The 17,443-nt window shown below is 35.1% G+C and overlaps 1 protein-coding gene across 2 annotated transcripts in view; it reads right to left on the minus strand.

The window, feature by feature from the left end:
- Window positions 1-4,750: 4,750 nt before the first annotated feature.
- The window catches only part of Cpsf5 (cleavage and polyadenylation specificity factor subunit 5), a 35,522-nt gene continuing 22,829 nt past the window's right edge, over window positions 4,751-17,443 (minus strand). Inside the window, exons 5-6 of one of the 2 annotated variants that reach the window (XM_083122398.1) lie at window positions 15,039-15,153; window positions 4,751-5,795 (exon numbers count right to left, since the gene is read on the minus strand). In XM_083122398.1, coding sequence (XP_082978524.1) covers window positions 5,774-5,795; window positions 15,039-15,153 — 137 coding nt within the window. In that variant the 3' untranslated portion in view covers window positions 4,751-5,773. Of the gene's footprint in view, window positions 5,796-8,328; window positions 11,256-15,038; window positions 15,154-17,443 lie in introns of those variants that run through there. The other variant, XM_083122396.1, reaches the window with a different exon arrangement.

Raw genomic sequence — 17,443 nt, forward strand, 5'->3', positions numbered from 1 at the left:
ACAATCGACTCCATAAGTGTTCATAAAAGCAACAACAACAATAGTTTCGATTTCTCTTTTATAACGCATGTAAAGGTCCAAACTACAATTAATAAAATCAAATCCAATGCAACCGGAGCAGACGAAATTTCAATTAACATGTTAAAATATATTGCTATCCACATCTCACCCGCAATTGCAGATATTTTCAACACATCTCTGTACACTGGCACATTCCCAAGCATTTGGAAACTCGCTCACATATGCCCCCTGGCTAAAATCACCAACCCAGTAAGCGCTGAAGATTTTCGACCGATCAGTATTCTCCCAACTTTGTCAAAAGTATTTGAAAACATCGTTCACGAGCAAATTTTTAGCTATGTGCAATCGAAAAAATTGTTAAACCCCTTCCAGTCCGGTTTCCGCCCACATCACAGCACCAGCACAGCGCTCATTAAAGTGGTGGATGATGTAAGGTCGGCGATGGATAAGAGATATTTGACAATGCTAGTTCTCCTCGATTACAGCAAAGCCTTCCAAACCGTAGACCACGATATCCTTCTGGCGAAATTGTCATCTTATTTCAACTTTTCCCAACCCGCTCTTGACTGGGCTCACTCATATTTACCAGCCAGACAGCAACGCATGCTCGTTTCTGACAATAAGTCGTCGTGGCTGCCGACGAATTGCGGTGTACCCCAAGGTAGTGTTCTGTCTCCGCTGCTGTTCTCCATGTACGTAAATGATATATCTGGAAACTTTCAATCGACAAATTACCATCTGTACACTGATGACGTCCAATGTTATTTGTCGTTCCCTAAAACAAGCATCAATATGGCCATCAAAGCCCTAAACACTGATATTATGAACGTCTGCAAGTGGTCTCAGGCAAACAGCCTGCGAGTAAATGCTGAGAAAACGAAATGTATTTTAATTGGCTCACGTCAACTCATTTCCACAACAGAGAAGTCCCCCGACATTCTTGTCGAAGGAAACCCCATTTCGTTGTCGCTTTCGGTCAAAGACCTGGGAGTCGTTGTGGACGAAAACCTCACTTGGAGTGACCATGTGAAGGCCATATGCAAAAAATCGTACGCAGCATTACACTCGCTGTACCGCCTTAAAAAATATTTTACCACAAGAAGTAAAGAAAACACTCGTGGAGTCGTTAGTTCTGTCCCAAATAGACTACTGTGACTCGACATATATTGACCTCAACGGTGAACTAGCAAGACGTCTACAGCGAATACAAAATGCATGTGTGCGCTACATTTATAATATCAAATATTTTGACCACCTGACCCCGGCTTTCAAGGACCTAGGCTGGTTCAACCTTTCCACTCGCCGCCGCTTCCACGCTCTTACAGCGCTCTACAAAATAGTAAACTCACGAGAGCCCTCCTACCTACTTTCTCGATTTCAACCTCTAAGTTCAGCACACACCTTTGCCACCCGTTCGAGAGACAACTCTCTGCTGGCCATCCCCTCCCACAAGACAACGTTTTATGGAAATTCCTTAACGGTCACTGCTACCAGAGCGTGGAATGACCTCCCCAACGACATAAGAAACTCGCCTTCTCTCGGCCAATTCAAATCAAAATTAACAAATCATCTTCTGGAGTGAAATTACAAGTACTGAAAACAGGGAAATAAAATTAAACCTTCGTGTAAACTTGTAGGACCAACACCCACCGACTTTTTCTGTAATTTGATTATGTTTGTTGCGTGTGTGATTATATTTTACGTGTATTTTTTTAATTAGTGTGTATGTATTTTTGTTTTTATTTTTTATGTTTTTTGCATCTTTCTCTTTTATTTTTTCTTGTTTTTTTGGTATCTTAATGTTCTTAGCTTTTATATATTTCATTTCTTGGTATCTTAATGTTTTTAGTTTTTATATATTTCACAAACAGATATAAAAATCAATTTATAAAATGTAAACTAGAGATGGTTAAGTGGAAGAAAAGGCTTGTGCCTTAACTTTGCCATCCAAAACAAGGAATAAATAAATAAATAAAATAAATAAAAAGTGGAAAAATAAGTCCATGAGGGGTAGGTTGCAAGTGCGGGCAAAGAATTGCATCTTTCTTCCCCAGAGAATGAACATAGTTGAAAAGGGCTGAAGAAAATCTTCTAAATGAAGTGGAACTGTGGCTTTAAATTTTCAAAATACTTTGTCCTTTATAGAACAAGCAGGAAACAGCAATTACATAAATATACTTCTTGAAAATTTTGGGAAATTCTACACTAGTGTACATGTTTCGTCAGTACACTACTGGTGAATTCCTTCATCTTCAATGTGAATATGGTTCCTGTTTTTCTTTTATTTTTATTTAGTCGAAACCCCTTTTTGTTGTTTTTCATTAATTTTCTACCTCTTGGGTTAAATTACACACTTTGCCCATTTGCTAATCAAGGTTATATGCCACTAAAAAACTACTTTTAAATTTCACTCATAAAATAGCTATTCCCAAATCCATCAAGTGCTACATGATCGATTTAGTTTTATTTTACTTTGCTTTTCTGCCACTTTTGGCTAATTGTAAAGATGAGGATGAGTGATATGATGAGGTGACTCGAGTCAAATATGTTTTGTCCAGTGTGCGGCGGGCCATGTTAAATGTTCCCAGTCGGTTTGCAACAAAAATGACTTGTTGCGTCCTGTTGGATCCAGTGTGTTGCTGACCTAAATGTTTGCATCTACAGAAACACTATGTTTTCATGGCAACTCAGTTTTGTTTATGTACTTGCTGGAGGAGATAACGAGTGCTCTTCAAGGTTGGTGGTAAGAATGCTGCAGGGGGAGGATTTCACTTGAGTGTCAAATAGTTCGCACTGACGACACAAGATAGCGTACAGAATTGAGAGCTGCTTTGCTTGAACAGGCAAAATGAGCGGTATACAAGCCCACTATACGACGCACGCTTTTAGAAGCGATATCGGGTGGGGCCACGCAGAGGGTGTGCGTGGCGATCAACCATTGGCAGGAGTGCAACGTTGTACAGTTAGGAGACTGCGGCGCGGAAGTCAAAAGCAGTGTTCTGTATTTTTCTTGCGCGCAAGAAGTTTTCATAAAACTCGCCACTTTAAGGTTCATCAGAAGATGGGGAAATACATTTTGAACCTGACTGTCCAAATCCCATGAATTTCCGTCGCCCACAGCCGGAGTTATCGTTCCTTGAAGAAACAAGGGAAACACCTTTTATTTCCTTCAGCCTGTCTTTTTCGTTGCCACCGTGTTGACGCAGCTGAGTTGTTGTGTCTAGGGAAAACTGTGGGTGTTAAATTTGCCTCGATATAAACAATGACCCTACATTGTTCTGGACGTTCTCGAACATTGAAAGCCTGGGTCAGTTTGAGTTCAGCGTTTTCGTAGCAAGGTCGGTGTAAAATTATTCGCTCACCGTTCACTCGTGCGCCACAAATAACAGTTTGTGAAAATATTAAATACAGCCCTTTCGTGCGATAGTGTGTGTTCCGTGTGTTCTTTTTATTTTAAATAATGTCTCTCAAAAAGCGTAAGTAGTACAGGCACCAAGGGTGCAAAATCTAATCATTTAACCTCCAGGAGAGTGATTCGGAAATGAGTGAAATCAGTGACACGGATACCCATGGGCGTCCGGGAGGGGGGGCAAGGGGGGCCGTGCCCCCCCCTGGAAATGAAAGTCAACCAAAAATTATATATTTTTCACATATAATTTCATTATAGCCACAATAATATGTGTTAATTATTGCATGAATATGATATTCAAATTTAAGCAATGTTTTTGAGGGAACAACACTATTATGGAGGAAAATGTACCTTGTTTGCCCCCCTGGAAAAAAAAAACCTTCCTTGCCCCTCCCTAGAAAAAATCCTGCGGAACTCCATGCGGAGACCGAGGAAGACGACGAGAGCGGTGATGAATAAATACCTTCAAGCTTCTTTCAGGTATGGGTTTCTCGTATATGCTACAGTGATATGATATTATAATCCTGTGTAGAAATATTCACTATATTATTTCACTGTACTCATATATACCGTGCATGCATTATCAAAAATAATGGACACATCGCAAATTTTCTGTCCTTCCCTTGCACTAGCAGTTAGTTTGGCAACAGCGCAGTAGCACTGGCTGGGTATTGGCCGAACTCATGTTCCTTCTAAAAGCGTGTGCCGTATAGTAAAGTGTAACCCTAATTTGTCTGTGGTAGCAGGCCCTCAAATATGGACCGTGAAGCGAAAGAGACAGTACAGTGTAATTGAAACTTAGTGAATATAATCATCATCCCCATGTTAAAATGTAGTTTAGTCTATCTTAACAATAAACAGTGATATATGAAAATGAAATAGATGATTGTGTGCTGAAACTACAAAGGCAGATATTTTACATATATGTGTCTATGATTATTGTCACATTAAAATGATATTCCATTGAGGGTAAGGGTGGGAGACTCACACGAGTAGGAGTGAGTGAGTGAAAGTGGTCATATGAATTATTCTAGTTGAGGGAACTTTCTATGAGGAGGGAATACCATACTTACAAGCACAAGTGTACTGTTATGACAAGTGTTTCACTTCACTTGGTGATTATGTTCAGATATAGTGCAGATATGTATATATATTCCAACTTTCTGCCTTTAATTTTGTTTTATTTTACCAGCTCACCTGAGATTACTTTCCGGAAAACACTCACATTTTCAGTTATATGCAATTTACAGCTTTTAGACTGTAATGTTCAAATAGAGTAGTTATACCAGGTTTAGAAAATAAAACATTTTGAAAACTCATTCAATTTTATTTTTCCTTGACTTTTCTTTTCAGTTTCATTACATGCTACAAAAAATATGACAATGTCAATAATACTAAAGAACATTTACAAGCAATAAATGTTGACATGTCTTGCGATAAACTATCAAAATCAACACATAAGTTCTCAACCTTTTCTAATAATTATTATATCCACATGCACACATAATCATATATTCTATGTACTCTTGCACACCTGACTAAAAATAACTGGAACCTTTCGTAAAGAATATCCTTTTTGTACACACACTTAATACACCTCACATACACAACCTCACACTGGACTAATGCAAAACTAGCTCTGAGAAAAGAGAATTTTTAACGCAAAAGTTTACAAAATAAAATTATGATTTTTTTAAAACAACTGCGTACACATATATGGTCCTTAAATGTGAACAAACGAGTCAGCAACACCACAATTTCATTATGAGTGTGGAATATGCAGTCTGTTTTTCAACCTCAGAGAAAAAGTAAACTGTACTAAATTTTACAATTTTTTACAGTTTTCAGTCTTTGTAAACAAACTATATACAGAAACAATCTGTATGTTGTACAGTTGATTTGTATGTGAGAATTTTGTACTACTTTTAACATTTTAAAAACACAATACGTATTCTTCACAAGTTCCTATCCCTTTCCATTTGCACAAATGTCCTTTGACATAAATTTTATATTCTCCCCTATTTGATTTAAGATTAACGTCTTACAAGTTCATATCTGTAAATATGCAGATATTGTTGGGAGTTTAGTGAAACTATGTCTATGGCCTATGCCTGCAGTAGCCATAAAAATATGAGAGCACGAATGGAAATATTCTAAATCTTACGAATAAGAGAACTGACAAATGAAATGAAATTGATTTGTGCCTGACGTTTCCCAGTAAACCATTTGCTAAAAATGCAGTTGTCAGATTCGTGACACACCAGATTCAGCGTTTCTCCACCAATAACAATCTTGCTTTCCTCATTGAAATTCTGACTCATTTTCTTCCTCTTCCACCTTCAATCACATGTATATGAAATTAAACCTGCAAAGGTGGAAAAATATTGCGAAAATTAAAAACCAATACATTTTTTCCTTTAATAAAAGAATGAATGATATTTGCAGTGCTAAATTTCTACACATATCATCATCATCATCTCTGCTGAGTTATGGTACGATCAAGGCTCAGATGGGGAGTTTTGTCTAGTCAATTGCTTTTACAAAAACATTCTCATTTTGAAGAAACAGAATGACAGTTAAATTCTGAAGACATAAATGTATAATTGCTTTGATTTATATTCAACATCTGGGTGGCGATGAAAGAACAAAAACACTTTCTCTTGTTTCGAGAAACTGTTATGATGCCACAAATTCAGAAAAATTACATTTCTTTAGAATTCCTCGAGTATTCAGGTCGATTGTCATGTTGTTTGTGTTTAGTAACCTTACAGTGCCAGAAAACTATTGCAGATATGAAGACGAGCAAAAGCAAACGACACAAACATTTGATAGATTGCTTTACAAGAAATTCTGAACAAAATTCAGTTTAGTTTAAATGAAATAATTTTTTCATAGCAGTTTTTTTAAAAAAAGGCACTACTAAGATAGACCAAAAATCAAACAGCACCTTAAGACTGTGGATTTAACACACAATACATTCGCCTCTGATGTGCTCGAAAGTTTAGAATTTTTTCTAAAGATTTACGGAGAGAAGACTTGCGTCTGGATATCTGTAATATGCAAATACCTAGATGACTGTGAATGTACTTCATGTGAAGATAATTGTGAATGTTCTAGTATTACGTCTAAGCATGCATTCAAAACTTGCCACTTGAAACAAAAATCTATTAAAAAAAAAAAACAGCTAAAATGTTGCCAATACAGGCCCTTCTTCAGCTGCTTCTTTATCTCCATGTGCAATCTTGAACATGAGTTTCACAAAAAAAAGTGCATGCTTTACCTGTCATTTCAACACAAGATACCTGTTTCTACAGCCCACTGCATCATGGAAGTTTGCTTTACAGGGCAATACAAGTTTGTTGTTCACTGAATGACTTCTTAATAATTGTCTTAATTTGTAATTTTATTGCAGAAAAAAAGAGGATCAGAAAGTGGATTGTTCTCAAGTTCTTTGAGATTTTCCAAATTCCATAACAGTCATTATCCCTTGAATAGATGTAACAGGGTATGCACTCATTTTGCAGAAACAATTCTCAAAACTTTCCAGTATTTTCAAATAACTTTCAGAATCACTGTATAATGCTTCAAAATCCTAATATAAAAATCTTAATTTTATTTTATTTTTATTACTTAGTGTCACTTTTGGGTAATCACCATGATGAGGATGAGAGTTGAATTTCGTGAGGGGAGACACCAAAAAATACATATGTGGGATTTGAACCCGGGGGACTCCTGACATCATAGTACACTGTGCTAACCACTCTGCCATGGAAGTCAACATAAAAATGTTGTCAACTTTCAAGGTAACCAATGCACAGGTAATGTTTTGTGTTTCTACAGCATTGCGAATTTAATTGTTTCTTTCCCGCTTCATTTCGAAGGACCACTGCCTTCATTAACAGAGGTTACAGCATAATTTTGAAATTTAAAAAACAACTGGATTTGCAATGTAGAAACACTAAACATTACTTGTGCAATATTAAAACCACGTTCAGGACTGTTGAAAACTGATGGAAGAAAATAAAATATGAAAATATTTGCACAAATTATAGACAATCAAGAAGCCTTTTGGCGAAAACTTGTGAAATATGGCAAGCACAAAAATCATCCAATTTCCCTGACCATTAGAGGTTTTTGATGTCAGTGGCAAACCTGAGTAAATAATAATGACACAACCTCTTGAGGGTTCGAGTTTTCTGGGTCATGATATTCTAATTCCACTTGCCAGAATAGGGGTTACAAACCCATTAATTTGTAAAAATCATGTCACACGACATAACACTATCTTTCAGGTGATTCTTGTGTTCAGTATATACAAGTTAGTAGGTTCTTGCAAAAATAGGCAGTGTTTGATGTACAGACTGATTAAAAAGTACTACAAACCTATTTAAGATTGTTCATGGTATGAAAATCAAAATAAATTCAGATTAGATGTTTGAGATTAGAAAAACAGTGCATCAAGGCATTTTTATAATACTTTACTTGGCAGGCAATCATGGGCTTCACTAGAATGTTTTGAAAGGTATGGGGTCAGGTTGTTCATATAAAATTGATTAATGGAGTTAATTATCAAATAATGATTATTATTGTAAACTAATAATACATTATTAATAGTTATTATTTTTGTATACATGAGGAGAGACTTCTATCAAATATATCTAAGGAGTTAATATCCAGCCAGTTGTTCATTTTGTCAACTATTATACCATTAATGCATGGAAATGCACAGTGATTATATTTTATCATCATCTTTTACACACGTCCAAGAAAAGCTCCTTGAAAATTATGGTAAAATTTTAGTCATGTCATATATGAATCACATTTTTGGAATTTTGAAAACATGAAAAGCTGTGATGTGGTTCCTGTATTTTTAGGATGCATTTAGAATACTGGAAATCACTGAGAAGAGAAGTGTGTGCACTTTAAGACAAAAGAGTATAAATTTGTGAGCAATTATGTGGTGAAAAACAACCATGCCTGTCTGAAGCAATCTCTACCTAACAATCTTAACTTATCTAAAAAGTACATGTGATGAAATGGCGAGCCACCAGAAGTGGAATTTTAGTACTTAGGGCTTCAAAACCAGACCCACCTAGCATACTTAAGAAAGTATATAGAGGCGAGGAACGGAAAAATACCTTTTTGCACACAAAAAAGCAGCAATTAATTTAAAAAAAAACTGTTCAGTATGTGCTTATAAACAAGAAGAGGATTTGATAGTGTAGTCTATCATGTTGCTAACAAATTACAGAATACATTACAACAATAATAATGTTTTTATGGTATCCCTGTAGTGGTTAAAAATCAAGAGTCACTGTTTCAACTCAGAACACCTCAAATTTTCAATATCTATGTGGGCCTGAGGTGTTCTCTATTGAAACATCAACAGTTTTACGATTTTAACCATTGCAGGTGCATTGTCAATTTTATCATCATGAACATGGATAATTGTGAAGAATTTTAAACACACTGGTATGTAGTTACCTTATTTTCACAATGTTCTTGTACAACATTGGCAAGCAAGTTAAGAATTCAAGAAAAATCTTATTTTCTGGAACTTTTTAGTTATGTATTGTGCATCACTTCCTTGACTCTTTACACTATTCACTACAATGAAGAGTTACAAAGAGGAGCTGCGGTGATCCAGTCAACAGAGCATCTGACTGGCCTGAAGACCACCCAGCCTTCAATTTCTGGAATAGGTCATCTCCGGTGTGAATTTTCAGACCATGCTCTTCCACAGATTGGCTCTGGGGATCACACAGTCTCTAATAAAATGAGTATGTGGGGAGTAAAGGTAGGCAGATCACATGACCTCACAATGGACGAATGTGTGGAGTAGAGTCCTGCAGCGAGGGCATTTTGCTAGAGCATCTTAACTCTTTCCCTGGTGGCAAGATTACAAACTTGCTCTCTCTATCCTGGCAGGCAATTTAAACAAAATTAACCTAAAATACATATTTATTCCTTTTGTTTGGCGACAGCAACAAAGATGAAATCTTTTGTTATACAAAGTGTAAATATCAGTAGAGGATCAATGAAAGCATATATTTATAATGTAATAGTTTTAGCATTTTAGTAGTTAGTAATTTTGCTGTCTCTATCTTAGCTAGGCAGCAGGATAACTCGGACGAAGCACGTGTGTTTTAATAGTTCGCACGAACAGAATTGACAGCCTCTTCGCTTGAGCAAAAAACTGTCAAAGAGGCAGAACGATTGGTATACACTCAAAGTCTAGTTGTTCACGTATAACCATAATTTGCCTGTTGAGGTGTACCCTCAAATATTGATCATGAAGTGAAACACACACTGAAATTGAAACTTAAGTGAACATAATCATCTCCATGTTAAAATGTAGTTTAGTATCTTATGAAAATGAAATACAGTGGAACCCTGATTTTATATTTTCCAGCATTTTAAGTTTTTTCAGCTTAATCCTGTAAAAAAAAGTAAAATTGAAGTTCCACTGTAGACAATTATGGGTCGAACAAACCAGTGCGGATTTTTACATATATACTTCTGATTATCGTCACACTGAAATGATATTTGATTCTATACACTCGAGCATGGGAGACCCAAATGAGTATAAGCAAACGAAAGTGGTCCAATGCAGTACTCTACTCCAGTACAATCCACAACCTTATTAGGACCCTTACGACCCTAGTGTGAAGCTACTATCTTCACATTCCCTATAAGCCTCCATGGCTTGTTGCAATGTACAGGGGAAAATTTTACCTTTCACTCACAAGCCAGGACTCCAAATGTGGAACTTTGGCAACTTTTGTGGCAATGAGATTCTGAGTTGATCATTCACCAAACTCGGTCACCAAGGCAGCTTATAGTATACAAATGAGGTGTGAATCTGTTACAGTTTACACGATATTAACAATCAAAAGTCATGGCATCAGTGTTTGAATCACTCTGTACATCACATATGGTCATTTTTCAAAAACATATCATCTCAATGCAGATCTTTCTTGCTTCAGTACTGCCATATTTGATTCTTCACAATAGTACTTTCTCACGAGTATATTTTTCAACATCCATTCTTGAACAAATGTACAGGGACATTTTCCTTTTTATATAATCACATGCACTCGGTCTGGTATAAAAATATTTTCTTCTGACTGCAAATTACAATTCAAAATTTCAAAAAAGCAAAATTGGAAATTTATTATAACCCATTAAAAAACAATTGAAATATCTATTCCGACTAAAGCCTGAAGAGATTGTACCAAACATGCATAAGAGGAGAATTGGCTACTTGCTTAAGGTGTCACAAAGAAATCACATATTTAAAAAAAAGGATGATGATTTTCTTTTATTAATGAAAGACATACAAGTCATTTGGTGAACAAAAATAACATGGAGAGCACAATACACTTGCAACAGACAGTACTTCTAAACAGTTCAGAGAATATCTATCAAAACAAATAAACTTGAGGTGTACAGAATTTGAATGTGTGCTTCCAACAAAAGACAAAAATACAAAGAAAGCTATGTCTTTTGGATGTCAAGTTACGAATCTGATTTCATTTTGTTACAAAAAAAAAACAAAAACTGCACACACTTAGGACAGGTGTGATAGTCCATTTACACATATACAATATTCAAAGTACACAATGTTCGCATTATCATGTACGTGCATTTTGAAGTCTCAAATTTTTGCCCCACCAGCATCACAGATAAAAAACATGTTACATTCTACTGAGTGTGTACAATACTTTGTTACAATCTTCACATATGTTACTGTACAAACTTCCTCTCTTAATGAGATTTCATAGAAACTGTTGATGGCGAGATGTATATGAAGTTCCCAATGAGCCTGCAAATGAATGGAATTTTGTCACAAAAACTTACACCTTGTCACGTCAGGATACATTAAATCAACATTTTTTTAAGTGAAAGGAGGTTCATGAAGTAAAAATGGAAGAGCATTTTCCCAACAAACCGATCAATTATAGAAAATTAATAAAACATATCTTAAAAAGGTACTTACAAGTGATTCCTGCTCCAAAAATTCTTGTGACGTTTCAGCCCTGTTTTCAGGGCCTTTCTCAGATATTCCTAGGAGTTATACAAATGATAACACACACCCAATAAGTTAAAGGTACTGGCAACTGGGAAGCAAACAGATTCCTCATGAGTACATGAAAAATCCAAGCCTAGTTTACTGCAAGGGAGGAGGGTAGAGGAAGAAGAAAGACTTCACAGCTAAACCATGTGGAGAAAAGCTGCAGCAAACTTGCCAACTAAAGTAAGCAGGCATTTGTTTTCTCCTCTCACTTCCCTTTTGCTTTTGCCCAAGTGGCTGCATGTTGCCATGTTTGCAACTTCACTGGCTTGCTTCACTGTCAAAAAATTAAACACGTTAACTATTATCTGCTTTCGCTGTGTACGGTTTTCCCCATTCATGATGATACAAACACTTAGCACTGAACAAAGGTGACGACAATCTGTTAAAGCACACCAAACATCTTGGCAATGCAGGGGCAGGATTACATGGCAAGCAGATGATTGCATCATCCACACCATCTTTGCTTGGTTACGGTTGCAAATTCTATAACAGCGAGAGAAGGTTTTCTATTACTGGTTCAGCTGTAAAATTCTTGGGTCTGTCTTCCTATTCCCATATTTAACTTGACCAGTGAAATACACAGAATATGGTGATGTTCAGTATGGCAACAGCATGCTTATTCTCCAATGCTACAGTAGAAAGCTCAACCACTTTCTTAGTTGTGAAGCTTAGTAAAAACAGAGTGTTTGTGAATAAATAGGTTTAAAAAAAGATTAAAATATGAAGGTTTGGGATTGACAGCAGACTGAAGAATGCTCTGCCATGGGAAAAGCTTTGAACTCGTGGAAATATCCAAGTTAGCCCCATGAAAAGGTGGCAAAGAGAGATTTTGGAACAGATATAACTTGTAAGTACCTTTTTTATTCTAATTTCTTATTTGGAACAGCTGTTACGCGAACAATTGTCAAATAAGTGTAGAAAATTAACTTTTGGAAATATGATTATGCAACTTAGAGATTCAGTGAACATCAAGTGCAGGTTTTAGTCATCACAAAGACTTGTGCCAGAAAATTCTCTTTATGTTTATAAGTAATGAGTCAACACAGATGTACATTATCATAACATGTAAGTTCACAAAATTAATCAGGTCTAGAAGTGCTAGTATCTCACAAATTCTTTACTTTCAGTCCAATTATCCTATCAATTATGCAAACAGCAGTTTCCTTTAATCTCTGCCTGTATGGTTGAAGTTGATTTTCCAATGTCATTATCTCCTACGTGAATCTATGGATTCTGTAAAGCAACACTGTACTGATAATGAAAACATCTGGACATACTTGATCTCTCTCCTTAATATCCGCCCTCATGTATCAGTTTCGTCATGATTTATTATTATTAAATAATAATAAAGCATATGCAACACACACACACACACTTGCATACAATACACACTATAGCTAATTAAGCTTCACAAACACCTCATTTAAATTATCAGACCTGGTAAAGAGGGAACAAGCAACAAGTTAGTCAAACTGTAGGTTATGCACTAAACCATATCCAAGATATATTTTGACTGAACTGATCTCTTTCATATTTTGAGTACCTTTTCTGCCACTTTTGGCTAATGCCAATGGTGAGAATGAATGGCATTTATAACTTTTCTTGTATGTACGCATTGCAGAATTATTTATCTTGTAGTCTACGGTTATTACAAACATAAAAACACAGTTTTTGTAGTGACGTTTCAGAAGAGCACACGCTCCCTTCATCAGACATTTATTTTTAGTTTGATTAAAGATACAGTTATAACAATGGTTCTTTTTTTTTTTTTTTAAATAACTGTATCTTTAATCAAACTAAAAATAAATGTCTGATGAAGGGAGCGAGTGTTCTCCTGAACCCTCACAACGAAAAACTGTGTGTTTATGCTTGTAATAACCGTAGACTAAAAGAGAAATAAGAATGACAATTAGATGAATGGATGCTCTCAAAGGAACAACATGCCCAGGCCTGGAATTTTTGGGTTGGTATAACATTGGCATGGAAAGCCAAGTACCCAGGTGTCATTTCTCGTTCAGCTACAATATTTCATATTTGGGAAACGAGATACGTGGTAGTAGATAATTCCAATATGGTGGCAGTGGTCACTGAAATTAATAGAACTACGAAAAAAAACAGTTTTGCAGAAAAAGTGAGTACTAGTTTCTTTGTAATTACAATATTTCAATAGTTTTTCAATAAGTTGTAGGTTAATTGTTCTTACTTGTAAATAGTGACACAAAAATATGGAAACAAATTGACACTAAGCATTTTCAAAAGCATGAATTACTAATTTAAGATGTAAATTTGAGCAGTTTTTGACAAAAACTTGTAAGTTTTTTGAGGCATTTGTATTAATGGTATTAATATTTAAAATGTACTAAGTGATGTTAATCTACAACCTCTTCAACATCAACTACCTAAGTGATTAAATCACAATTCGTGGGAGAATGAAATATAACTTTTAGGTATTTTTGACCTTGTGCAGTGATTAGATGCTACAGTATGATTTAAATGTCATGCAAAGTAATTTTCTACCTTTGATTGTTAACATGAAAACTGTAAAATATATTCACACAATAATTCTACAATATTAATTATAAATATTCTTTTAGACAGAGTAGAATGGTAATTATGTGGACAACATGAAAATAAAATATACTCTAGGCTGGAAAGACTGGAGAACTTAAAATTTGTCTTACATATACACAACGTAAGACTATGCACACATATTAAATTATTTTTTTTCAATATAAATATTTATAGAATATACTTTTCAAGTCAGAAATTAAAGACAAATTTAATTTTTTATGAATTTCTATGTGGTCAATTAAACATTATTCTATTTTATTATTTGTTTCTGTAACCGATGCTGATAGTGACATTTGAAATCATATTTCAATCACATTGTACGAAGTAATATAGAAACAAAATTGGTGAATGTATCATTATTTATACAGTATTCTATTGATTTGAGTTTACATTTTTAACCTTGGTAAATATCTACATTGAAGAATTACTGAAGAACTGTTTTCAGAATAAGGCTATCAACAGGAGGAAGAAGATGTGTATAAGATTTGCAGAGGAGCTTGTGTTAGCTATGAACAGTGCATAACGACGATTATGGAAACAAGATTAAGGCTATGGTTATCGGAAGAAAACCCAAGCAAAATTAATACAACTTGAAGTGTAAGGAATGAACAGGTGGATAGCTCCAATTAACTGAGTGTATCATAAGCAGTGTGACATGAGCTGCATTCACAAAAACTGTAGGAAAATTACAACCTTCGAAAAAATAGGCAAAAATAGAAATTCCAACATAAAATGAAATTGTAAACATAAACAGAATTGAATGTTTTGCAAATATGCCAGATGAAGTAAATTGGGTGGATGCTAACTACTGTTTTACTAAATACTGTGCGGCAGAAAAAAATTAGTACCAGTTGAGTAACAATTTCGTAGACTGAGGGCCAGATAGCAATTCATGGTTACAAGGTTTAGAATCATAGTATTACAACCACTGTTCACAATATAATTAATAATGCATCTTACCTGCACAAAGCCTGTGGCAGTGAGGAAATGATTGGTCCATAACCTTGAGCATTGTCATACAGTTCGAACAATGGAGCTGCTACTAACTTGTAGTTCTTTGGAACGGCAAACAAGGCTGCAAGAAGACAACAAGCAGGCATTAACTACAACCCAATTGTTTCACATCACAATTATTCAAATCTTTGAGCATTGAGAGAAGCAATATATTTAGGTGGAGCTTCTTTTCTGTATTTGCAGCATTAACTTCAGAAATTCTTAAAGGTTACTATAATGAAACACAAACTTATAATGTTCCTAGTCTACTTTATGTACAGATACACTAAACAGAACTGGACCTACAGCAACCTGACCAATATGTGCCTCCACTACTTACGAAATAAGGGAAATAAACCTCTTAGAAGAAGATCAATTGACCCATCTAGAAACGTTAGTTCACTTCATTCTCCAAGACCCAGTATGTAGTATGGCAGAATATATACCTATGTATACACAGTATTCTAAGTACGAATTTTATTTATATTTCAAGGAACCAACTGCAAAACTATTTACAAATAGTTCTATTAACTTGTGTATTTGTAAATTAGTATCAATTTGCTGCCACCTTTGGTTAGACGATAAGGATGAGTAACAATATGATGAACAACACCCTTGCAATTTCAATCAGGGAAATTTTGTGGCCACATATTTCATGTATACTAAAATGCTGATTGAGAAAACAAAATCTGCACAAGAACATGTTCTTTAATGTTTCATAAATTAAGAAAAATATATTTCACTCTAGAATGTCTACAGGACATGAATTCCAGAATAAATCTTAAGAGAAAATTGTAGAACTTGTGGGAGGCCACAGAGCAGTGGGAAAGACTGCTGAAGACCAAGGTACAATCTGTTGTCGAGCCACGTGGTATTTCCTAGCCTAGATTTTAAGAATTGGTGTTGTCTTTTGGGAGAAGTAATCTTTTAGAAATACTTGTTAACGAGATGCACACAGCCCCAGCAGAACCAAGAAATTACAAGAAAACTGTTGGATATCTTGCAGACAGACATGCACAAGACATAATCTAGTTTTAACACTATTGAATCCCTTATCAAAAGTCTTATTATGTGATTCCTACAAAAGACGACAAAAAGATATTCTCCTAAGTTTATTTTGTGTGTATCAAGGTTAAAAAATTTTCCAAAATAAATTTTAAAAACTGCCATACATGAAATACAAGCTCCACCTGCAACACAAAGGTGCTTAAGAAGGTTCTTGCAGAAAATAGTGAATAATACACAAAAATGTTTTATTTCCGATGAAAAGGAATACTGATGAGGAACAATACACAATTTACAAGGTAAATTCATACATATCAGTTCATACAAAAAATACAAAAAGGCACAAAAAGAAATATATAATCCACAAAACTACAATATTAAATTACATGTAGTTATAAAATAAATTTTTAAAGGAAAATATGACAGACGTGCATGTCAATATATAAGCCTGAGAGATTCACGTACAATTAGAATACTAATATACAAATAGTAGTATTTCTAAGACAATGTTCTGTTATTATTGTAAAATGTATATTGTAGTTAGTTCTTAAAATTCTTTCCTATACTGCTAAAACAATTTTAGATTATCTGACTGCAGATATAATCTTAACGTAATAATCAAAATGTTGAGTACTACATTAAGGAAGAATACTGTAATGAACACATCATATCAAGTCCAAAAATTCACACAGTATATAATAATGTTGAGTACAGAACCTTATAAAAGAACAAGATAAATGAAATGTTTGTGTTTTACATTCTTCTTTCCCCCACAAACAAAAATTGGAACACAAACCATCCAATGATGCTTTCCACAATAATTGGACATCAGGGCTATAAGAGCTAGAATAATGAATATTGGTATGAAGGAACCTTCCAAAGCACAATTACAGTCTAAATGGTTTCAAAACATGTACAGCGTATTCGGTTCAAACCTCCCACATTTCAATTCATCATTGCTAAAAGGTTATTTGATTATAAAGATTACTTTGATTATCTCCGGTAATGGCTTTGCACTGTAATGATTGATTTGGTCTCTGCATACCAGAATAAAGATTGTGTGCGCTGCTGTGGAGTCACCATTGCGCTTTATGTTAATGTGGTGCTGCATAGTGAGAGAACGGTTAACTTCAAGGTCATGCAATAAAATTCTTTGAGTTTCATTTTCGTCTAATACCACTCGCATTCCATTATGTTTCATAATCTTTTAGCAATGATGAATTGAAATGTTGGAGGTTTGAACGGAACACGCTGTATTTCCCTGCCCACTTGAGTAAACTATCGATTTTCAGCTGAAATATTATCTGGAAGTACAGGAGCTAGAGATTCATTCTGAGAGAGCAAATAATATTAATTTTTCACACGTT

The sequence above is a fragment of the Lepisma saccharinum genome, chromosome 5 (genome assembly GCF_977018435.1).
Source record: "Lepisma saccharinum chromosome 5, izLepSacc3.1, whole genome shotgun sequence".
Taxonomy (NCBI): Eukaryota; Metazoa; Arthropoda; class Insecta; order Zygentoma; family Lepismatidae; genus Lepisma; species Lepisma saccharinum.